Source organism: Salmo salar, chromosome 20, assembly GCF_965601325.2.
Source record: "Salmo salar chromosome 20, fSalSal1, whole genome shotgun sequence".
In the NCBI taxonomy this organism is placed as follows: domain Eukaryota; kingdom Metazoa; phylum Chordata; class Actinopteri; order Salmoniformes; family Salmonidae; genus Salmo; species Salmo salar.
This window is the reverse complement of record NC_138310.1, coordinates 95137421-95163303: the sequence shown is the minus strand read 5'-3', so window position 1 is coordinate 95163303 and position 25883 is coordinate 95137421. Positions and strand designations below refer to the sequence as shown.

Below are 25883 nucleotides of genomic sequence, written 5' to 3'. Positions count from 1 at the left end.
CATCCGTTACATAAACTAGAGTCCTCATCCGTTACATAAACTAGAGTCCTCATCCATTACATAAACTAGAGTCCTCATCCGTTACATAAACTACAGAGTCCTCATCCGTTACATAAACTACAGAGAGTCCTCATCTGTTACATGAACTACAGAGAGTCCTCATCCGTTACATGAACTACAGAGAGTCTTCATCCGTTACATAAACTACTGAGTCCTCATCCATTTTATAAACTGTATTCACGGCCCTACATGATGTGTTCTCTGTCACCTGGAGCTGCATGGCAAATGGTCCATGAACACAAGGACATCACAATGCCAAAGAACTAGTCAGCCCTCCTCCTCTAAGGGGCCAACATGTTTCTCTCTGTTACAGTATCCAGAGGACTGACTATTGAATGTGTGATGGAATAGTACTGTACTATGTCTGGTGCTGTCTATATGTATGTATGCTCTCTGTGTTTACTGGTATCTATACAGGGTGAACTCTAAATTATTCTCATAGGTTATATTGTCCTCTCAGGAATGATGTATCATTTCGGTTGGTCCCATCCCCCACACAAGCCTTTAGATGCTGTGACACCCTGTGGACATTGGGCCTTGGTGGTCAGGTAACACTGTGAACTTGGTATTGTTTGATTGGTCAATGGTGGTTGGCCTTGGGTTGAAATGTTACACCTTCAGATGTTATACATATAATTGAATGTCTTTGTTCTCTCTCTTATCCTGTGTCCAGTCTGAACTAACTACTGATGTTTTCATAGAGGTGATGTGGTCTGATGTTATAGAGGTGATGTGGTCTGATGTTTTCATAGAGGTGATGTGGTCTGATGTTATCATAGAGGTGATGTGGTCTGATGTTTTCATAGAGGTGATGTGGTCTGATGTTTTCATAGAGGTGATGTGGTCTGATGTTATAGAGGTGATGTGGTCTGATGTTATAGAGGGGATGTGGTCTGATGTTATCATAGAGGTGATGTGGTCTGATGTCATAGAGGTGATGTGGTCTGATGTCATAGAGGTGATGTGGTCTGATGTTATAGAGGTGATGTGGTCTGATGTTATAGAGGGGATGTGGTCTGATGTTATCATAGAGGTGATGTGGTCTGATGTCATAGAGGTGATGTGGTCTGATGTCATAGAGGTGATGTGGTCTGATGTTTTCATAGAGGTGATGTGGTCTGATGTCATAGAGGTGATGTGGTCTGATGTTATAGAGGTGATGTGGTCTGATGTTATAGAGGGGATGTGGTCTGATGTTATCATAGAGGTGATGTGGTCTGATGTCATAGAGGTGATGTGGTCTGATGTTATAGAGGTGATGTGGTCTGATGTTATAGAGGGGATGTGGTCTGATGTTATCATAGAGGTGATGTGGTCTGATGTCATAGAGGTGATGTGGTCTGATGTCATAGAGGTGATGTGGTCTGATGTTATAGAGGTGATGTGGTCTGATGTTATAGAGGGGATGTGGTCTGATGTTATCATAGAGGTGATGTGGTCTGATGTCATAGAGGTGATGTGGTCTGATGTCATAGAGGTGATGTGGTCTGATGTTTTCATAGAGGTGATGTGGTCTGATGTCATAGAGGTGATGTGGTCTGATGTTATAGAGGTGATGTGGTCTGATGTTATAGAGGGGATGTGGTCTGATGTTATCATAGAGGTGATGTGGTCTGATGTCATAGAGGTGATGTGGTCTGATGTCATAGAGGTGATGTGGTCTGATGTTATAGAGGTGATGTGGTCTGATGTTATAGAGGTGATGTGGTCTGATGTTTTCATAGAGGTGATGTGGTCTGATGTCATAGAGGTGATGTGGTCTGATGTTTTCATAGAGGTGATGTGGTCTGATGTCATAGAGGTGATGTGGTCTGATGTTATAGAGGTGATGTGGTCTGATGTTATAGAGGGGATGTGGTCTGATGTTATCATAGAGGTGATGTGGTCTGATGTCATAGAGGTGATGTGGTCTGATGTCATAGAGGTGATGTGGTCTGATGTTTTCATAGAGGTGATGTGGTCTGATGTCATAGAGGTGATGTGGTCTGATGTTTTCATAGAGGTGATGTGGTCTGATGTTATCATAGAGGTGATGTGGTCTGATGTCATAGAGGTGATGTAGTCTGATGTCATAGAGGTGATGTGGTCTGATGTTTTCATAGAGGTGATGTGGTCTGATGTCATAGAGGTGGTGTGGTCTGATGTCATAGAGGTGATGTGGTCTGATGTCATAGAGGTGATGTGGTCTGATTTTATCATAGAGGTCCAGACCTGACTGCCCTTAACAAACACAAAAACATCATGTGGCGTTCTGCATCGAACAGCCCCCGTGAAATGCAACTTTTTAGGGAAGTTAGAAACCAATTTACACAGGCAGTTAGAAAAGCCAAGGCTAGCTTTTTCAAGCAGAAATTTGCTTCCTGCAACACAAACTCAATAAATTCTGGGACACTGTAAAGTCCTTGGAGAATAGGAACACCTCCTCCCAGCTGCCCACTGCACTGAGGATAGGAAACTCTGTCACCACTGATAATCCACTATAATTGAGAATTTCAATAAGTATTTTACTACGGCTGGCCATGCTTTCCACCTTGCCACCCCTACCCCGGTCAACAGCACTGCACCCCCCACAGCTACTCGCCCAAGCCTCCCCCATTTCTCCTTCACCCAAATCCAGATAGCTGATGTTCTGAAAGAGCTGCAAAATCTGGACCCCCACAAATCAGCCGGGCTAGACAATCTGGACCCTTTCTTTCTAAAATTATCTTCCGAAATTGTTGCAACCCCTATTACTAGCCTGTTCAACCTCTCTTTCGTGTCGTCTGAGATTCCAAAGATTGGAAAGCAGCTGCGGTCATCCCCCTCTTCAAAGGGGGGGACACTCTTGACCCAAACTGCTACAGACCTATATCTATCCTACCCTGCCTTTCTAAGGTCTTCAAAAGCCAAGTTAACGAACAGATCACCGACCATTTCGAATCCCACCGTACCTTCTCCGCTATGCAATCTGGTTTCAGAGCTGGTCATGGGTGCACCTCAGCCACGCTCAAGGTCCTAAACGATATCTTAACCGCCATCGATAAGAGACAGTACTTGCAGCCGTAGTCATTGACCTGGCCAAGGCTTTCGACTCTGTCAATCACCACATCCTCATCGGCAGACTCAACAGCCTTGGTTTCTCAAATGATTGCCTCGACTGGTTCACCAACTACTTCTCCGACAGAGTTCAGTGTGTCAAATCTGAGGGCCTGTTGTCCGGGCCTCTGGCAGTCTCTATGGGGGTGCCACAGGGTTCAATTCTTGGGCCGACTCTCTTCTCTGTATATATCAATGATGTCGCTCTTGCTGCTGGTGATTCTCTGATCCACCTCTACGCAGACGACACCATTCTGTATACTTCTGGCCCTTCTTTGGACACTGTGTTAACAACCCTCCAGACGAGCTTCAATGCCATACAACTCTCCTTCCGTGGCCTCCAACTGCTCTTAAATACAAGTAAAACTAAATGCATGCTCTTCAACCTATCGCTGCCTGCACCTGCCCGCCTGTCCAGCATCACTACTCTGGACGGTTCTGACTTAGATTATGTGGACAACTACAAATACCTAGGTGTCTGGTTAGACTGTAAACTCTCCTTCCAGACTCACATAAAACATCTCCAATCCAAAGTTAAATCTAGAATTGGCTTCCTATTTCGCAACAAAGCATCCTTCACTCATGCTGCCAAACATACCCTCGTAAAACTGACCATCTTACCGATCCTCGACTTTGGCGATGTCATTTACAAAATAGCCTCCAACACCCTACTCAACAAATTGGATGCTGTCTATCACAGTGCCATCCGTTTTGTCACCAAAGCCCCATGTACTACCCACCACTGCGACCTGTACGCTCTCGTTGGCTGGCCCTCGCTTCATACTCGTCACCAAACCCACTGGCTCCAGTTCATCTACAAGACCCTGCTAGGTAAAGTTCCCCCTTATCGCTGCTCGCTGGTCACCATAGCAGCACCCACCTGTAGCACGCACTCCAGCAGGCATATCTCACTTGTCACCCCCAAAGCCAATTCCTCCTTTGGCCGCCTCCCCTTCCAGTTCTCTGCTGCCAATGACTGGAACGAACTACAAAAATCTCTGAAACTGGAAACACTTATCTCCCTCACTAGCTTTAAGCACCAGCTGTCAGAGCAGCTCACAGATCACTGCACCTGTACATAGCCCATCTATAAATAGCCCAAACAACAACCTCTTCCCCTACTGTATTTATTTATTTTGCTCCTTTGCACCCCAGTATTTCTACTTTATACACTCATCTACTATCAAATCTACCATTCCAGTGTTTTAATTGCTATATTGTATTTACTTCGCCACCATGGCCTATTTATTGCCTTTACCTCCCTTATCTCACCTCATTTACTCACATTGTATATAGACTTATTTTTCTACTGTATTATTGACTGTATGTTTGTTTTACTCCATGTGTAACTCTGTGTTGTTATATGTGTCGAATTGCTATGCTTTATCTTGGCCAGGTCACAGTTGTACATGAGAACTTGTTCTCAACTTGCCAACCTGGTTAAATAAAGGGTTATATATATAATATATAAATACCTGGTTAAATAAAGGTGGAATAAATAAATAAAAGATGTGGTCTGGATGTCATCGAGGTGATGTGGAGACTTGGAATAATCCCATCTGTCCTCACTTTACTTGCCTTTGTTTTAAAGCTATCAGGGCTTCCTGTAACACTGAGAATGCATCCCAAATGGCACCCTGTTCCCTAGTGCATAGGGCTCTGGGCAAAAGTAGTGCACTGAATAGGGTGCCATAGGGCTCCGGGCAAAAGAAGTGCACTAAATAGGGAATAGGGTGAGATAGGGCTCCGGGCAAAAGAAGTGCACTAAATAGGGAATAGGGTGGCATAGGGCTAGGGGCAAAAGAAGTGCACTAAATAGGGAATAGGGTGCCATTTGGAACATAGCCTGGGTATTGTTCTGTTTTCTACCTTGTGAAGAGATTGAGACCAGAGGGATCTGTGAGGGTCAGTGCCTTCATCAGATGGAGGTGACAGTTGACGAGAGCTTGAAGCCTGTCCACCCAACCAGTCACACTGACAAGAGACTTCTCCTCATAATAGGCTGTATTTGTCAGGATCTATCCCCACTGTGAACTCTCTATGTGACTGTCAGGATCTATCCCCACTGTGAACTCTCTATGTGACTGTCAGGATCTATCCCCACTGCTAAACTCTCTATGTGACTGTCAGGATCTATCCCCACTGTGAACTCTCTATGTGACTGTCAGGATCTATCCCCACTGTGAACTCTCTATGTGACTGTCAGGATCTATCCCCACTGTGAACTCTCTATGTGACTGTCAGGATCTATCCACACTGTGAACTCTCTATGTGACTGTCAGGATCTATCCCCACTGTGAACTCTCTATGTGACTGTCAGGATCTATCCCCACTGCTAAACTCTCTATGTGACTGTCAGGATCTATCCCCACTGCTAAACTCTCTATGTGACTGTCAGGATCTATCCACACTGTGAACTCTCTATGTGACTGTCAGGATCTATCCCCACTGTGAACTCTCTATGTGACTGTCAGGATCTATCCCCACTGTGAACTCTCTATGTGACTGTCAGGATCTATCCCCACTGTGAACTCTCTATGTGACTGTCAGGATCTATCCCCACTGTGAACTCTCTATGTGACTGTCAGGATCTATCCCCACTGCTGAACTCTCTATGTGACTGTCAGGATCTATCCCCACTGTGAACTCTCTATGTGACTGTCAGGATCTATCCCCACTGTGAACTCTCTATGTGACTGTCAGGATCTATCCACACTGCTAAACTCTCTATGTGACTGTCAGGATCTATCCCCACTGCTAAACTCTCTATGTGACTGTCAGGATCTATCCACACTGTGAACTCTCTATGTGACTGTCAGGATCTATCCCCACTGCTAAACTCTCTATGTGACTGTCAGGATCTATCCCCACTGTGAACTCTCTATGTGACTGTCAGGATCTATTAACACTGCTAAACTCTCGATGTGACTGTCAGGATCTATCCCCACTGCTGAACTCTCTATGTGACTGTCAGGATCTATCCCCACTGTGAACTCTCTATGTGACTGTCAGGATCTATTAACACTGCTAAACTCTCTATGTGACTGTCAGGATCTATCCCCACTGCTAAACTCTCTATGTGACTGTCAGGATCTATCCCCACTGCTAAACTCTCTATGTGACTGTCAGGATCTATCCACACTGTGAACTCTCTATGTGACTGTCAGGATCTATCCCCACTGCTAAACTCTCTATGTGACTGTCAGGATCTATTAACACTGCTAAACTCTCGATGTGACTGTCAGGATCTATCCCCACTGCTGAACTCTCTATGTGACTGTCAGGATCTATCCCCACTGTGAACTCTCTATGTGACTGTCAGGATCTATTAACACTGCTAAACTCTCTATGTGACTGTCAGGATCTATCCCCACTGCTAAACTCTCTATGTGACTGTCAGGATCTATTAACACTGCTAAACTCTCGATGTGACTGTCAGGATCTATCCCCACTGCTGAACTCTCTATGTGACTGTCAGGATCTATCCCCACTGTGAACTCTCTATGTGACTGTCAGGATCTATCCCCACTGCTAAACTCTCTATGTGACTGTCAGGATCTATCCCCACTGCTAAACTCTCTATGTGACTGTCAGGATCTATCCCCACTGTGAACTCTCTATGTGACTGTCAGGATCTATCCACACTACTAAACTCTCTATGTGACTGTCAGGATCTATCAACACTGTGAACTCTCGATGTGACTGTCAGGATCTATCCCCACTGTGAACTCTCTATGTGACTGTCAGGATCTATCCCCACTGTGAACCCCTCTATGTGACTGTCAGGATCTATCCACACTGCTAAACTCTCTATGTGACTGTCAGGATCTATCCCCACTGCTAAACTCTCTATGTGACTGTCAGCATCTATTAACACTGCTAAACTCTCTATGTGACTGTCAGGATCTATCCCCACTGTGAACTCTCTATGTGACTGTCAGGATCTATCCACACTGCTAAACTCTCTATGTGACTGTCAGGATCTATCCCCACTGTGAACTCTCTATGTGACTGTCAGGATCTATCCCCACTGTGAACTCTCTATGTGACTGTCAGGATCTATCCCCACTGTGAACCCCTCTATGTGACTGTCAGGATCTATCCCCACTGCTAAACTCTCTATGTGACTGTCAGGATCTATCCCCACTGCTAAACTCTCTATGTGACTGTCAAGATCTATCCCCACTGTGAACTCTCTATGTGACTGTCAGGATCTATCCCCACTGCTAAACTCTCTATGTGACTGTCAGGATCTATCCACACTGCTAAACTCTCTATGTGACTGTCAGGATCTATCCCCACTGCTAAACTCTCTATGTGATTGTCAGGATCTATCCCCACTGCTAAACTCTCTATGTGACTGTCAGGATCTATTAACACTGCTAAACTCTCTATGTGACTGTCAGGATCTATTAACACTGCTGAACTCTCTATGTGACTGTCAGGATCTATCCCCACTGCTAAACTCTCTATGTGACTGTCAGGATCTATCCCCACTGTGAACTCTCTATGTGACTGTCAGGATCTATCCCCACTGTGAACTCTCTATGTGACTGTCAGGATCTATCCACACTGCTAAACTCTCTATGTGACCGTCAGGATCTATCCACACTGTGAACTCTCTATGTGACTGTCAGGATCTATCCACACTGTGAACTCTCTATGTGACTGTCAGGATCTATCCCCACTGTGAACTCTCTATGTGACTGTCAGGATCTATCCACACTGCTAAACTCTCTATGTGACTGTCAGGATCTATCCACACTGTGAACTCTCTATGTGACTGTCAGGATCTATCCACACTGTGAACTCTCTATGTGACTGTCAGGATCTATCCCCACTGCTAAACTCTCTATGTGACTGTCAGGATCTATCCCCACTGTGAACTCTCTATGTGACTGTCGGGATCTATCCCCACTGCTAAACTCTCTATGTGACTGTCAGGATCTATTAACACTGCTAAACTCTCTATGTGACTGTCAGGATCTATCCCCACTGTGAACTCTCTATGTGACTGTCAGGATCTATTAACACTGCTAAACTCTCTATGTGACTGTCAGGATCTATCCCCACTGCTAAACTGTCTATGTGACTGTCAAGATCTATCCACACTGTGAACTCTCTATGTGACTGTCAGGATCTATTAACACTGCTAAACTCTCTATGTGACTGTCAGGATCTATCCCCACTGTGAACTCTCTATGTGACTGTCAGGATCTATCCCCACTGTGAACTCTCTATGTGACTGTCAGGATCTATCCCCACTGTGAACTCTCTATGTGACTGTCAGGATCTATCCACACTGCTAAACTCTCTATGTGACTGTCAGGATCTATCCCCACTGCTAAACTCTCTATGTGACTGTCAGGATCTATCCCCACTGCTAAACTCTCTATGTGACTGTCAGGATCTATCCACACTGTGAACTCTCTATGTGACTTTTTTCAAAGAGACACACGTATTTATATTCTAGATGGGGAAACACACAGTACAACGGTAGGCCTGTATTTCAGCTGAACAATGGTAGACCTGTATTTCAGTTGTACAATGATAGGGTTGTATTTCACTATTACAATGGTAGGCCTGTATTACAATGGTAAAATGGTAGGACTGTTTTTCAATGGTACAATGGTAGGACCTATATTTCAATGGTACATTGGTAGAGTTGTATTTCAACGGTACAATGGTACAGCTGTGTTTCTGCTCTTTTTTCTAATCCTTACCACTGTGTGATTGTCATAGATATCACATTTATTTGTAAAGCCCTTCTTACATCAGCTGATGTCACAAAGTGCTGTACAGAAACCCAGCCTAAAACCCCAAACAGGAAGCAAAGCAGAGACAGCAAGGGCGGTTCGTTGCTCCAGCCTTTCCGTTCACCTTCACACTCCTGGGCCAGACTACACTCAATCATAGGACCTACTGAAGAGATAAGTCTTCAATAAAGACTTAAAGGTTGAGACCGAGTCTGCGTCTCTCACATGGGTAGGCAGACCATTCCATAAAAATGGAACTCTATAGGAGAAAGCCCTACCTCCAGCTGTTTGCTTAGAAATTCTAGGGACAATTAGGAGGCCTGCGTCTTGTGACCGTAGCGTACGTGTAGGTATGTATGGCAGGTCCAAATCGGAAAGATAGGTAGGAGCAAGCCCATGTAATGCTTTGTAGGTTAGCAGTAAAACCTTGAAATCAGCCCTAGCCTTAACAGGAAGCCAGTGTAGGGAGGCTAGCACTGGAGTAATATGATCACATTTTTTGGTTCTAGTCAAGATTCTAGCAGCTGTGGTTAGCACTTCCTGAAGTGTATTTAGTGCTTTATCCGGGTAGCCGGAGAGTAGAGCATTGCAGTAGTCTAACCTAGAAGTAACAAAAGCATGGATTAATTTTTCCGCATCATTTTTGGACACAAAGTTTCTGATTTTTGCAATGTTACGTAGATGGAAAAAAAGCTGTCCTTGAAACAGTCTTGATATGTTCATCAAAAGAGAGATCAGGGTCCAGAGTAACGCCGAGGTCCTTCACAGTTTTATTTGAGACGACTGTACAACCATCAAGATTAATTGTCAGATTCAACAGAAGATCTCTTTGTTTCTTGGGACCTAGAACAAGCATCTCTGTTTTGTCCAAGTTTAAAAGTACAACATTTGCCGCAATCCACTTCCTTATGCCTGAAACACAGGCTTCCAGGGAGGGCAATTTTGTGGCTTCACCATGTTTCATTGAAATGTACAGCTGTGTGTCATCCGCATAGCAGTGAAAGTTAACTTCTTGGGGCTATGTGGGACGCTAGCGTGCCACCCGTGGTGCACTCCATCAACAGCAGGTGCATTTCAAGAGCGGCAAATTTGAATCCAAATAAATGTCAAAATTCAAATTTTTCAAAAATACAACTATTTTACACCATTTGAAAGATAAACATCTCCTTAATCTAACCACGTTTTACGATTTCAAAAAGGTTTTACGGCGAAAGCATAAATTTAGAGTATGTTAGGACAGTACATTTACAAGAGTTGTGTGTAATGTTTTGTCAAGTCAAAGACAGGGTCACCAAAACCATAAAACCAGCTAAAATGATGCACTAACCTTTTACAATCTCCATCAGATGACACTCCTAGGACATTATGTTAGACAATGCATGCATTTTTAGTTCTATCAAGTTCATATTTATATCCAAAAACAGCGTTTTACTATGGCATTGATGTTGAGGAAATCGTTTCCCTCCAATAACCGGCAGTCAAGTCAGCGTCACAAATTAAATAATTAAAATTAGAAAACATTGGTAAAATATTATATTGTCATTTAAAGAATTATAGATTTACATCTCTTGAACTCAATCAACTTGCCAGATTTAAAAATAACCTTACTGGGAAATCACACTTTGCAATAATCTGAGCACTGCGCCCAGAAAAATACGCGTTGCGATACAGACTAGACGTCATGTTGGGGAGATCTAAAATCGAAAATACTATGTAAATAATCCATTACCTTTGATTCTCTTCATCAGATGTCACTTCCAGGTATCACAGGTCCATAACGAATGTAGTTTTGTTCAAAAAAGCTCATCATTTATGTCCAAAAATCTCCGTCTCGTTAGCACATGATGTAAGCCAGCCGGACTTCTCCTCATGAACGAGGGGAAAAAATATATTTCCGTTCGTTCAAACATGTCAAACGTTGTATAGCATAAATCATTAGGGCCTTTTTTAACCAGAACATGAATAATATTCAAGGTGGACGAATGCATACTCTTTTATAACGTATTGGAACGAGGGTACCCAACATGAACTCGCGCGCCAGGTGTCTAATGGGACATCATCGTTCCATGGCTCTTGTTCGGTCAGATCTCCCTCCAGAAGACTCAAAACACTTTGTAAAGGCTGGTGACATCTAGTGGAAGCAATAGGAAGTGCCAAAATATTCCTAAGCCCCTGTGTTTTTCAATGGGATAGGTTTAAAGTCAATACAACACATCAGGTATCCACTTCCTGTCAGAAAATGTCTCAGGGTTTTGCCTGCCAAATGAGTTCTGTTATACTCACAGACACCATTCAAACAGTTTTAGAAACTTTAGAGTGTTTTCTATCCATATATAATAAGTATATGCATATTCTAGTTACTGGGTAGGATTAGTAACCAGATTAAATCGGGTACATTTTTTTTATCCAGACGTGCAAATGCTGCCCCCTAGCCCCAACAGGTTAACATTATGTTTCCGAATGACATCCCCAAGAGGTAAAAAAGTATTTGATCCCCTGCTGATTTTGTACGTTTGCCCACTTACAAAGAAATGATCAGTCTATAATTTTAATGGTAGGTTTATTTGAACAGTGAGAGACAGAATAACAACAACAAAAATCCAGAAAAACGCATGTCAAAAATGTTATAAAATGATTTGCATTTTAATGAGGGAAATAAGTATTTGACCCCTCTGCAAAACATGACTTAGTACTTGGTGGCAAAACCCTTGTTGGCAATCACAGAGGTCAGACGTTTCTTGTAGTTGGCTACCAGGTTTGCACACATCTCAGGAGGGATTTTGTCCCACTCCTCTTTGCAGATCTTCTCCAAGTCATTAAGGTTTCGAGGCTGACGTTTGGCAACTCGAACCTTCAGCTCCCTCCACAGATTTTCTATGGGATTAAGGTCTGGAGACTGGCTAGGCCACTCCAGGACCTTAATGTGCTTCTTCTTGAGCCACTCCTTTGTTGCCTTGGCTGTGTGTTTTGGGTCATTGTCATGCTGGAATACCCATCCACGACCCATTTTCAATTCCCTGGCTGAGGGAAGGATGTTCTCACCCAAGATTTGACGGTACATGGCCCAGTCCATCGTCCCTTTGATGCGGTGAAGTTGTCCAGTCCCCTTAGTAGAAAAACATCCCCAAAGCATAATGTTTCCACCTCCATGTTTGACGGTGGAGATGGTGTTCTTGGGGTCATAGGCAGCATTCCTCCTCCTCCAAACACGGCGAGTTGAGTTGATACCAAAGAGCTCCATTTTGGTCTCATCTGACCACAACACTTTCACCAGTTGTCCTCTGAATCATTCAGATGTTCATTGGCAAACTTCAGACGGGCATGTATATGTATTCTTGAGCAGGGGGACCTTGCGGGCGCTGCAGGATTTCAGTCCTTCACGGCGTGGTGTGTTACCAATTGTTTTCTTGGTGACTATGGTCCAAGCTGCCTTGAGATCATTGACAAGATCCTCCCGTGTAGTTCTGGACTGATTCCTCACCGTTCTCATGATCATTGCAACCCCACGAGGTGAGATCTTGCATGGAGCCCCAGGCCGAGGGATATTGACAGTTCTTTTGTGTTTCTTCCATTTGCGAATAATCGCACCAAATGTTGTCACCTTCTCACCAAGCTGCTTGGCGATGGTCTTGTAGCCCATTCCAGCCTTGTGTAGGTCTACAATCTTGTCCCTGACATCCTTGGAGAGCTCTTTGGTCTTGGCCATGGTGGAGAGTTTGGAATCTGATTGATTGATTGATTGCTTCTGTGGACAGGTGTCTTTTTTACAGGTAACAAGCTGCGGTTAGGAGCACTCCCTTTAAGATTGTGCTCCTAATCTCAGCTCGTTACCTGTATAAAAGACACCTGGGAGCTAGAAATCTTTCTGATAGTCTTCCCTGTGGCTCAGTTGGTAGAGCATGGTGTTTGCAACGCCAGCATGGTGTGTGCAACGCCAGGGTTGTGGGTTCGATTCCCACGGGGGGCCAGTACAAAAAAACAAAAACAAATGTATGAAATGTATGCATTCACTACTGTAAGTCGCTCTGGATAAGAGCGTCTGCTAAATGACTAAAATGTAAATGTAAATGATTGAGAGGGGGTCAAATACTTATTTCCCTCATTAAAATGCAAATCAGTTTATAACATTTTTGACATGCGTTTTTCTGGATATTTTTGCTGTTATTCTGTCTCTCACTGTTCAAATAAACCTCCCATTAAAATTATAGACTGATCATTTCTTTGTCAGTGGGCAAACGTACAAAATCAGCAGGGGATCAAATACTTTTTCCCCCCACTGTACATTGTTTGTCTTCAGGAAGGTAGTGAGTTTCTGCGCAACAGCTTTTTGTAACATTTTTGAGAGGAATGGGAGATTCGATATAGGCCGATAGTTTTTTATATTTTCTGGGTCAAGGTTTGGCTTTTTCAAGAGAGACTTTATTACTGCCACTTTTAGTGAGTTTGGTACACATCCTGTGGATAGAGAGCCGTTTATTATGTTCAACATAGGAGGGCCAAGCACAGGAAGTAGCTTTTTCAGTAGTTTAGTTGGAATAGGGTCCAGTATGCAGCTTGAAGGTTTAGAGGCCATTATTTGAGTGTCTTCCTTGATCCTAGGTCCTGGCAGAGTTGTGCAGACTCAGGAAAACTGAGCTTTGGAGGAATAAGCTGATTTAAAGAGGAGTCCGTAATTTGCTTTCTAATGATCATGATCTTTTCCTCAAAGAAGTTAATGAATTTATCCCTGCTGAAGTTAAAGCCATCCTCTCTTGGGGAATGCTGCTGCTGTATTTTAGTCAGCTTTGCGACAGTATCAAAAATACATTTTGGATTGTTGTTATTTTCCTCAATTAAGTTGGAAAAATAGGATGATCGAGCAGCAGTGAGGGCTCTTCGATACTGCACGGTACTGTCTTTCCAAGCTAGTCGGAAGACTTCCAGTTTGCTGTGGCACCATTTCCGTTCCAATTTTCTGGAAGCTTGCTTCAGAGCTCGGGTATTTTCTGTATACCAGAGAGCTAGTTTCTTATGACAAATGTTTTTCGTTTTTAGGGGTGCGACTGCATCCAGGGTATTACGCAAGGCTAAATTGAGTTACTCAGTTAGGTGGTTAAGTGATTTTTGTCCTCTGGCGTCCTTGGGTAGGCAGAGGCAGTCTGGAAGGGCATCAAGGAATCTTTGGGTTGTCTGAGAATTTATAGCACGACTTTTAATGCTCCTTGGTTGGGGTCTGAGCAGATTATTTGTTGCAATTGCAAACGTAATAAAATGGTGGTCCGATAGTCCAGGATTATGAGGAAAAACATTTAGATCCACAACATTTATTCCATGGGACAAAACTAGGTCCAGAGTATGACTGTGGCAGTGAGTAGGTCCAGAGACATGTTGGACAAAACCCACTGAGTCGATGATGGCTCCGAAAGCCTTTTGGAGTGGGTCTGTGGACTTTTCCATGTGAATATTAAAGTCACCAAAAATTAGAATATTATCTGCCATGACTACAAGGTCCGATAGGAATTCAGGGAACTCAGTGAGGAACTCTGCATATGGCATAGGAGGCCTATAAACAGTAGCTATAAAAAGTGATTGAGAAGGCTGAATAGATTTCAAGACTAGAAGCTCAAAAGGCGAAAACATCATTTTTTTGGTAAATTGAAATTTGCTATAATAAATGTTAGCAACACCTCCGCCTTTGCCGGATGCGCGGGGGATATGGTCACTAGTGTAACCAGGAGGTGAGGCCTCATTTAATACAGTAAATTCATCAGGCTTAAGCCATGTTTCAGTCAGGCCAATCACATCAAGATTATGATCAGTGATTAGTTCATTGACTATAACTGCCTTGGAAGTGAGGGATCTAACATTAAGTAACCCAATTTTGAGATGTGAGGTATCACAATCTCTTTCAATAATGACAGGAATGGAGGAGGTCTTTATTCCACTGAGATTGCTAAGGCGAACACCACCATGTTTACTTTTGCCCAACCTAAGTCGAGGCACAGACTCAATGGGGATAGCTGAGCTGACTACACTGACTGTGCTAGTGGCAGACTTCACTAAACTGGCAGGCTGGCTAACAGGGTGCAGGACAGGCAGCAGGCTATCTCATTGTGGAGCTAGGGGAGTTAGAGCCCTGTCTATGTTCGTAGATAAGATGAGAGCACCCCTTCAGCTAGGACGGAGTCTGTCACTCCTCAACAGGCCAGGCTTGGTCCTGTTTGTGGGTGAGTCCCAGAAAGAGGGCCAATTATCTACAAATGCTATCTTTTGGGAGGGGCAGAAAACAGTTTTCAACCAGCGATTGAGTTGTGAGACTCTGCTGTAGAGCTCATCACTCCCCCTAACTGGGAGGGGCCCAGAGACAATTACTCGATGCCGACACATCTTTCTAGCTGATTTACATGCTGAAGCTATGTTGCGCTTGGTGACCTCTGACTGTTTCATCCTAACATCGTTGGTGCCGACGTGGATAACAATATCCCTATACTCTCTACACTTGCCAGTTTTAGCTTTAGCCAGCACCATCTTCAGATTAGCCTTAACGTCGGTAGCCCCCTGGTAAACAGTGTATGATCGCTGGATGATTCGTTTTAAGTCTAATACTGCAGGTAATGGAGTCGCCAATGACTAGGGTTTTCAATTTGTCAGGGCTAATGGTGGGAAGCTTCGGCGTCTCAGACCCCGTAACGGGAGGAGTAGAGCGCAGAGAAGGCTCGGCCGCTGACCCCGTAACGGGAGGAGGAGAGACCAGAGAAGGCTCAGACCCCGTAACGGGAGGAGTAGAGACCAGAGAAGGCTCAGACCCCGTAACGGGAGGAGTAGAGACTAGAGAAGGCTCGGCCTCTGACCCCGTAACGGGAGGAGTAGAGACTAGAGAAGGCTCGGCCTCTGACTCTGACTCGCTGCTTAATGGGGTGAACCGGTTGAAAGTTTCTGTCGGCTGAATGAGCGACACCGGTTGAGCATTCCTACAGCGTTTCCCTCCAGAATCCATGAGAAAGTTGTCCGGCTGCGGGGACCATGCGAGGGGATTTGTACTACTATCTGTACTTACTGGTGGCACAGACGCTGTTTCATCCTTTCCTACACTGAAATCACCCTTGCCTAACGATTGCGTCTGAAGCTGGGCTTGCAGCACAGCTATCCTCGCCGTAAGGCGATCGTTCTCCTGTATATTATTAGTACAGCGACTGCAATTAGAAGGCATCGTGTTAATGTTACTACTTAGCTTCGGCTGGTGGAGGTCCTGACGAACCACGTCCAGATAAAGCGTACGGAGTGAAAATGTTGAATGAAAAAAGTTGAGCGAGGGAAAAAATAAAAATATAAACCGTAATTAAAAAGTAAAAAACGTAAAGTTGGCAGGTAGCAAAGTAACGTTAGCAACAAAACAATATGGAAATTGCTCTTACACGCAAGGAGGGTTTAATATATTTATATCTACGTAGTACATGTCAATTTGGAATATAAAACATCCTGGATGTCCAACCACATACTCTGCCCAGTTACTATCCATTATCTCTATACACAGTTACTATCCATTACCTCTATACAGTTACTGTCCATTATCTCTATACACAGTTACTATCCATTACCTCTATACACAGTTACTCTCATTATCTCTATACACAGTTACTATCCATTACCTCTATACACAGTTACTATCCATTATCTCTATACAGTTACTATCCATTATCTCTATACAGTTACTATCCATTATCTCTATACAGTTACTATCCATTACCTCTATACACCATTACTATCCATTATCTCTATACAGTTCCCTGTGTGTAGCAGGTACCTAGTTGGCTCCTTGGCAAATATCACACTCACTGCTTATCAACTCTCAAACTCCTCTTTAATATTTAATAGATTCTCCTTTCTTCATTATAGTTTCCTGGCGTATGAAATGCCCACTGCACGTTGATTAAGCCTTAATGCAATTATGAATAAGTAGAGTAATTGCCTACTTTACATTTTCAGATAGCGTAGTATTTTCTTTCTCCAGAGCAGACAGCTCCCCAAAGACCTGGGATTATTTTCAGTTTTGTTTTGGTCTTTTAACATACTTTATCACACAGGGAGAAGTAAACACCCAGAAGCCCATGGGCTTTGATTAGACAATCTTATCATCCTTCATTTTGTTCTCTCAGTATCACTCATTCTTTTCAGCGTACAGTAATTCTTTTCCCTGCAGGCAATACTTGTTTCTTTTTATTCTAATTTTCTTTCAATTCTTGTCATTTACTTTAATTTATTTTCATTTCCAGTTATACAAACATAATAGGATGAGTTTTTTATGAATGTGTCAGGACTGACGTTTTCAAACGAACTTGAATGTAAAAGTTATCGCGGTTCATTAATTATATTGTCAAGAAAAAAAATCCTTGACTAAATTAACTAAAAAGGTTTCCTTTTCCCCAATTTTTTATTTTTTTTGCAAATCTCTTCTAGTGTGCTGTGATTTGTTGTCATTGTGTTGTTCATGTGAAGTGTGTTTGGGGTGAAGAGGCTTCCTGATACTGATGTGCTATGACAGCTCAGTCCAGGCAGAGCTTCACGCCTAATAGACAGTCTTTTGAATGTCTCACGTTAAAGAAAGTTGTTCTTGTTCTGTTATTTTACTCAATTTGGGCCTTTTTATATTTCAAATGACATTGATGTATGTGCAGTGAACATGAAGTGGAATTGGAGAAGGAAAAATTGGACTCTGGCAGAGAGAGGTGGGAGAATGTATGTGCTGTGCCCAAGAAATCATTTTAGAATGTGTCTTCTTGAAACCGTACCGTTTTATTATGTTTAGCTGTCTGTCCTCATCCGTCCATCTGTCTGGGAGAGAAGTTCTCCTACAGTCGTCAATCTCTGGCCTTTGTCCATTGTCAAGCCTTCCCCACAAACTTTTCAGTGAGGCAGACAGCAAGACATTTATTAAATAGTTATAATTGTTTAATGAGGCTGTGATAAATATGAGTCCTGAGACTGTGGCTTGCGTCTCAAATGGGTCCCGGTCAAAAGTAGTGCACTAAATAGAAGATGGGGTGCCAATGGAGATGCTGCCTATAAATTCAAATCCACCTGTCCCACTTCACTAGTTGGTTGCCCTCCGTGATCTCAAGAAGCTGAAGTGTAACCATCTCGTGTTACATAACTGTGTCTCTGATTGTCATGTGACTGTCATGCTGATTGTAAAGTGACCATCAGTGTGCTTTAGTACGCTGAGGCTACAGGGGCCTCCAGGAAGTTTTCATACCCCTTGACGTATTTCACATTTTGTTGTGCTACAGCCTGAATTCAAAATGGATTAAATTGATTTTTTTTTTTTTTATCTCACCCATCTACACACAATACCCCATAATAACAAAGTGAAAACATGTTTTTATATTTATTTTCTTTTGCAAATTTATTGAAAATGTAATACAGAAATATCTAATTTACAGAACTATTCACACCCCTGAGTCAATACATGTTAGAATCACCTTTGGCAGTGATTACAGCTGTGAGTCTTACTGGGAAGTAGTGTATCTAAGAGCTTTGCACACCTGGATTGTACAATATTTGCTCCCTCACGACGCCAGGACAGCGGAGTCAATCACCACCTTCCGGAGACACCTGAAACCCCACCTCTTTAAGGAATACCTGGGATAGGATAAAGTAATCCTTCTAACCCCCCCCCTTAAAAGATTTAGATGCACTATTGTAAAGTGGTTGTTCCACTGGATATCATAAGGTGAATGCACCAATTTGTAAGTCGCTCTGGATAAGAGCGTCTGCTAAATGACTTAAATGTATGTAAATGTAAATGTAAAATGTATCTAAGAGCTCTGAGTCTTACTGGGAAGTACTGTATCTAAGAGCTCTGCACACCTGGATTGTACAATATTTGCACATTATTCTTCCATCTCTGTCAAGTTGGTTGTGGATCAGTGTTAGACAGTCATTATCAAGTCTTGCAATAGATTTCCATAAACAGCTGCAGGTTATTGTCCTGATGAAAGGTGAATTCATCTCCCAGTGTCTGGTGGAAAGCAGACCAACCAACTAGTGAAGTGGGACAGGTGTATTTTGCCTGTGTTTAGCTCTATTTTGTTTATTTTTATCAACAACAACAAAAAACTCCCTAGTCCTTGTCGATGACAAGCATACCCATAACATGATGCAGCCACCACCATGCTAGAAAATATGAAGAGTAGTACTCATTGAAGCGTTATGTTTGATTTGCCCCAAACATAACACTTTGTATTCAGGACATGAAGTTCATTTCTTTGCCACATATTTTGCAGTATTACTTTAGTATCTTGTTACGAACAGGAGGCATGTTTGGGAATATTTATATGCTGTACCAGCTTCCTTGTTTTCACTCTGTCATTAAGGTTAGTATTGTGGAGTAACTACAGTGTTGTTGATCCATCCGCAGTTTTCTATCACAGCCGTTAAACTCTGTTACTGTTTTATAAGTCACCATTATCATCATGGTGAAATCCCTGAGTGGTTTCCTTCCTCTCCAGCAACTGAGTTAGGAAGGGTACCTGTGTCTTGGGTTGTGACTGGGTGTATTGATACACCATCCAAAGTGTAATTAATAACTTCACCATGCTCAAAGGGATATTTAATGTCTGCTTTTTTATTTTTACCCATCTACCAATAGGTGCCCTTCTTTGCGAGGCACTGTAAAACCTCCATTGTCTTTGTGGTTGAATCTGTGTTTGAAATTCACTGCTCGACTGAGGGACTTTACAGATAATTGTATGTGTGGGGTACAGAGACGAGGTAGTCATACAAAAATCATGTTGAACACTATTATTACACACAGAGTCCATGCAACTTATTATGTGACTTGTTAAGCACATTTTTACTCTTAAACTTATTTAGGCTTGCCATAACAAAGGGGTTGAATACTTTTCAGCTTTTAATGTTTAAATAATTTGTAAACATTTCTAAAAACATAATTACACTTTGACATTATGGGGTATTGTGTGTCGGACAGATACACAAAATATCAATTTAATCCATTCTGAATTCAGGCTGTAACACAACAAAATGTGGAAAAAGTGAAGAATTGTTTTACAATAGTTTAAAAAAAATATTGAATTGGCTGGACATTTTTCCAGCTAAAATGTGTCCCTGCTGTTATAAAGTATCTAATTCACAGAGGAGATAGCTGTTAATCTACAGTATCTAATTCACAGAGGAGATAGCTGTTAATCTACAGTATCTAATTCACAGAGGAGATAGCTGTTATTCTACAGTATATAATTCACAGAGAGGATAGCTGTTATTCTACAGTATCTAATTCACAGAGGAGATAGCTCTTATTCTACAGTATCTAATTCACAGAGGAGATAGCTGTTATTCTACAGTATCTAATTCACAGAGGAGATAGCTGTTATTCTACAGTATATAATTCACAGAGAGGATAGCTGTTATTCTACAGTATCTAATTCACAGAGGAGATAGCTGTTAATCTACAGTATATAATTCACAGAGGAGATAGCAGTTATTCTACAGTATATAATTCACAGAGGAGATAGCTGTAATTCTACAGTATCTAATTCACAGAGGAGATAGCTGTTATTCTACAGTATCTAATTCACAGACGAGATAGCTGTTATTCTACAGTATCTAATTCACAGAGGAGATAGCTGTTATTCTACAGTATATAATTCACAGAGAGGATAGCTCTTATTCTACAGTATCTAATTCACAGAGGAGATAGCTGTTATTCTACAGTATATAATTCACAGAGAGGATAGCTGTTATTCTACAGTATCTAATTCACAGAGGAGATAGCTGTTATTCTACAGTATATAATTCACAGAGAGGATAGCTGTTATTCTACAGTATCTAATTCACAGAGGAGATAGCTGTTATTCTACAGTATCTAATTCACAGAGGAGATAGCTGTTATTCTACAGTATATAATTCACAGAGGAGATAGCTGTTATTCTACAGTATATAATTCACAGAGAGGATAGCTGTAATTCTACAGTATCTAATTCACAGAGGAGATAGCTGTTATTCTACAGTATCTAATTCACAGAGGAGATAGCTGTTATTCTACAGTATATAATTCACAGAGAGGATAGCTGTTATTCTACAGTATATAATTCACAGAGAGGATAGCTGTTATTCTACAGTATCTATACATATTGTTATGAGCTTCTGTAGAACATTTGAATTGCTGCACATTATTAGGTGAATATGCCATTTAAATGTAACTCAGTTCATATTCCCTCCTTTCATTTTTTTTGCAGACTTTGCTGTAGCAGTACGGCCGGTGTCGTACGCATCAGTGTTGAGAATGAAACCAGACATCTCCTCATCGCTGCTCAGTTCGTGGCCCCGGCCTCGACAACGACATGACCACGGCAGAGGGCTGGTGACTCCTGACTGGCCGGCATCGTTCTCCAACCATCACCTGTCTGCCCTCAGTCTGCTCAGCTCTCAGGAGGAATACAGGAGCCAAGGTCAGTCAGTCAGTCAGTCAATCAGTCCTGGCTAATAGTCTACTCTATTTCCCAGCTAATGCCCAGCCAAGGCCTGCAGTGTTGTGCCCCGTGTGATATGGGACCGACTGGAAGAGTGCACGTTTACATCCACCAACATCTGACGCATTTCAGGCTGCTACTTTTCAAATAGTATTCTAAATCATTTAGACACTTTAGCTGTGCTTTATTCAGCTTGCCTGGCACTATGGAACACTGCTTTATTGAGCTTGCCTGGCACTATGGAACACTGCTTTATTGAGCTTGCCTGGCACTATGGAACACTGCTTTATTGAGCTTGCCTGGCACTATGGAACACTGCTTTATTGAGCTTGCCTGGCACTATGGAACACTGCTTTATTGAGCTTGCCTGGCACTATATAACACTGCTTTATTGAGCTTGCCTGGCACTATGGAACACTGCTTTATTGAGCTTGCCTGGCACTATAGAACACTGCTTTATTGAGCTTGCCTGGCATTATGGAACAAAATGTGTTCTTTATTGAGCTTGCCTGGTACTATGGAACAAAGTGTGGTCTTTATTGAGCTTGCCTGGTACTATGGAACAAAGTGTGGTCTTTATTGAGCTTGCCTGACACTATGGAACACCGCTTTATTGAGCTTGCCTGGCACTATGGAACAAAGTGTGTTCTTTATTGAGCTTGCCTGGCACTATGGAACAAAGTGTGTTCTTTATTGAGCTTGCCTGGTACTATGGAACAAAGTGTGGTCTTTATTGAGCTTGCCTGGTACTATGGAACAAAGTGTGTTCTTTATTGAGCTTGCCTGGTACTATGGAACAAAGTGTGTTCTTTATTGAGCTTGCCTGGTACTATGGAACAAAGTGTGTTCTTTATTGAGCTTGCCTGGCACTATGGAACAAAGTGTGTTCTTTATTGAGCTTGCCTGGCACTATGGAACAAAGTGTGGTCTTTATTGAGCTTGCCTGGTACTATGGAACAAAGTGTGGTCTTTATTGAGCTTGCCTGGCACTATGGAACAAAGTGTGGTCTTTATTGAGCTTGCCTGGCACTATGGAACAAAGTGTGGTCTTTATTGAGCTTGCCTGGCACTATGGAACAAAGTGTGTTCTTTATTGAGCTTGCCTGGCACTATGGAACAAAGTGTGTTCTTTATTGAGCTTGCCTGGCACTATGGAACAAAGTGTGGTCTTTATTGAGCTTACCTGGCACTATGGAACAAAGTGTGGTCTTTATTGAGCTTGCCTGGCACTATGGAACAAAGTGTGGTTTTATTGAGCTTGCCTGGCACTATGGAACAAAGTGTGTTCTTTATTGAGCTTGCCTGGCACTATGGAACAAAGTGTGGTCTTTATTGAGCTTGCCTGGCACTATGGAACAAAGTGTGGTCTTTATTGAGCTTGCCTGGCACTATGGAACAAAGGGTGGTCTTTATTGAGCTTGCCTGGCACTATGGAACAAAGTGTGGTCTTTATTGAGCTTGCCTGGCACTATGGAACAAAGTGTGTTCATATTGAGCTTGCCTGGTACTATGGAACAAAGTGTGGTCTTTATTGAGCTTGCCTGGTACTATGGAACAAAGTGTGGTCTTTATTGAGCTTGCCTGGCACTATGGAACACCGCTTTATTGAGCTTGCCTGGCACTATGGAACAAAGTGTGTTCTTTATTGAGCTTGCCTGGTACTATGGAACAAAGTGTGTTCTTTATTGAGCTTGCCTGGCACTATGGAACAAAGTGTGGTTTTTATTGAGCTTGCCTGGCACTATGGAACAAAGTGTGGTCTTTATTGAGCTTGCCTGGCACTATGGAACAAAGTGTGGTCTTTATTGAGCTTGCCTGACACTATGGAACAAAGTGTGTTCTTTATTGAGCTTGCCTGGTACTATGGAACAAAGTGTGGTCTTTATTGAGCTTGCCTGGTACTATGGAACAAAGTGTGGTCTTTATTGAGCTTGCCTGGTACTATGGAACAAAGTGTGTTCTTTATTGAGCTTGCCTGGCACTATGGAACAAAGTGTGGTCTTTATTGAGCTTGCCTGGCACTATGGCACTACTACCCTTTGTTGCAGTGTTCCCCAACTGATGGCCCGCGCACCAGTGTGGTTTATATTTTCCCCCCCCCCCCCAGGTCTTCTGAGCAAAAAAATATATATATAGATATTTCTTTGGTGTGTGGAATTTTCATTGTTGGACATAAAAGACTGTAAAAACACCAGGAAATCAGCTCCAAGCGATTTAAATTTAAGAAATCTGTTCCCAAGTATTCCTACCCATAATACAGAGACAAAGTAATCATATACAAATGCAAACAAGGTTTGAAATGATTATGTTTTAGTCAACCCTTATAACTGTTTGGGCTTCTTGCGGTCAATTTGCAGTCTACAAATTATTTGTAATTATATTCGCAATTTTTTGGGGGGTCTGAATCTAGTTGATGATCCCTTCTTTATTGTCTCAGACACATACAGCTTTATAGTGTAGTCGACTGAATGGTGTTCTGAACTGATTCGTTCTGGCCCTGTGGCTCTGATTGGTTCTGGCACCGTCCATGTGGCTCTGATTGGTTCCTGGCACCGACCCTGTGGCTCTGATTGGTTCTTGGCACCGGCCCTGTGGCTCTGATTGGTCCCTGGCACCGGCCCTGTGGCTCAGTAAACAGCAAAGTGCAGAAGTGATGAGAAACTATTACCAGAAGTCTCTACGCACAAAACAATGGAAACACTTGACTATTGAATTGTACATTAATAAAATCGAAAGAAAAGAGTTAAAAGTAATAGCCATGTAATAACCATTGTGAAAACGATTTACCAGCTAATTACACTTTAACAGACATTATGAAGCTGGTTGGTGATGAGGTGTAACTTACTCCTCATTCACACCACAGCGATGGTTCAGAGTTTATAGTCCAGTTGTTGGTTGGGAAAAAAAGAGTCCATGGAAACGGTACAGCTGGAACTGGAAAATGAGATCGACTTCTGACACCGGCCTTGGCCAGCTCACCTGTCTTATATACTGGGCCCGGCCTTGGCCAGCTCACCTGTCTTATATACTGGGCCCGGCCTTGGCCAGCTCACCTGTCTTATATACTGGGCCCGGCCTTGGCCAGCTCACCTGTCTTATATACTGGGCCCGGCCTTGGCCAGCTCACCTGTCTTATATACTGGGCCCGGCCTTGGCCAGCTCACCTGTCTTATATACTGGGCCCGGCCTTGGCCAGCTCACCTGTCTTATATACTGGGCCCGGCCTTGGCCAGCTCACCTGTCTTATATACTGGGCCCGGCCTTGGCCAGCTCACCTGTCTTATATACTGGGCCCGGCCTTGGCCAGCTCACCTGTCTTACATACTGGGCCCGGCCTTGGCCAGCTCACCTGTCTTATATACTGGGCCCGGCCTTGGCCAGCTCACCTGTCTTGTATACTGGGCCCGGCCTTGGCCAGCTCACCTGTCTTATATACTGGGCCCGGCCTTGGCCAGCTCACCTGTCTTATATACTGGGCCCGGCCTTGGCCAGCTCACCTGTCTTACATACTGGGCCCGGCCTTGGCCAGCTCACCTGTCTTATATACTGGGCCCGGCCTTGGCCAGCTCACCTGTCTTACATACTGGGCCCGGCCTTGGCCAGCTCACCTGTCTTATATACTGGGCCCGGCCTTGGCCAGCTCACCTGTCTTACATACTGGGCCCGGCCTTGGCCAGCTCACCTGTCTTACATACTGGGCCCGGCCTTGGCCAGCTCACCTGTCTTATATACTGGGCCCGGCCTTGGCCAGCTCACCTGTCTTATATACTGGGCCCGGCCTTGGCCAGCTCACCTATCTTATATACTGGGCCCGGCCTTGGCCAGCTCACCTGTCTTATATACTGGGCCCGGCCTTGGCCAGCTCACCTGTCTTATATACTGGGCCCGGCCTTGGCCAGCTAACCTGTCTTATATACTGGGCCCGGCCTTGGCCAGCTCACCTGTCTTATATAATGGGCCCGGCCTTGGCCAGCTCACCTGTCTTATGTACTGGGCCCGGCCTAACCTTGTAATTGGCCAAGGCCCAAGAAGGGCAGGGTCAGAGGTGATGATTGCCAGTCAAAGGTCCCATGAGAGGTCAGTGGTGTGACCTGTAACTGGATACTTGGTACAGTCAGAGAGTTTTCTACAATACAATGACCATATATATACTACCTCTGGTGAGTGAGTCTATTTGATCAAACTTCTGTAGGGTGAGTCAGTCTTGGTACTAGAGCTCCATCAGGGAGCTATCCCCTTCTGTCTCTGCCTGACCTCCAGACAGCACGGCCACGGCCACTTCCTGCTTGGTTAGACCCTGGCCATGCCCCAAATGGCCTCCAGACAGCACGGCCACGGCCACTTCCTGCTTGGTTAGACCCTGGCCATGCCCCAAATGGCACCCTATTCCCTGCATAGTGCACTACTTTTGACCAGAGTTGCAGTGGCCAGCTCCATCCTGTCCCAGATTTACCACAGCTGGAATAAACACACGGTTTCTGCAGTGGTCAACTCCATCCTGTCCCAGATTTACCACAGCTGGAAT

General features: G+C 43.4%; 1 protein-coding gene across 1 annotated transcript in view; it reads left to right on the top strand.

Moving 5' to 3' along the window:
- LOC106581589 (contactin-5) overlaps window positions 1-25883 on the top strand; it is a 483973-nt gene that overhangs the window by 139299 nt on the left and 318791 nt on the right. Inside the window, exon 3 of the mRNA XM_082966829.1 lies at window positions 21125-21337. Within this exon, the coding sequence (XP_082822955.1) occupies window positions 21125-21337 (213 nt within the window). The remainder of the gene's footprint in view (window positions 1-21124; window positions 21338-25883) is intronic.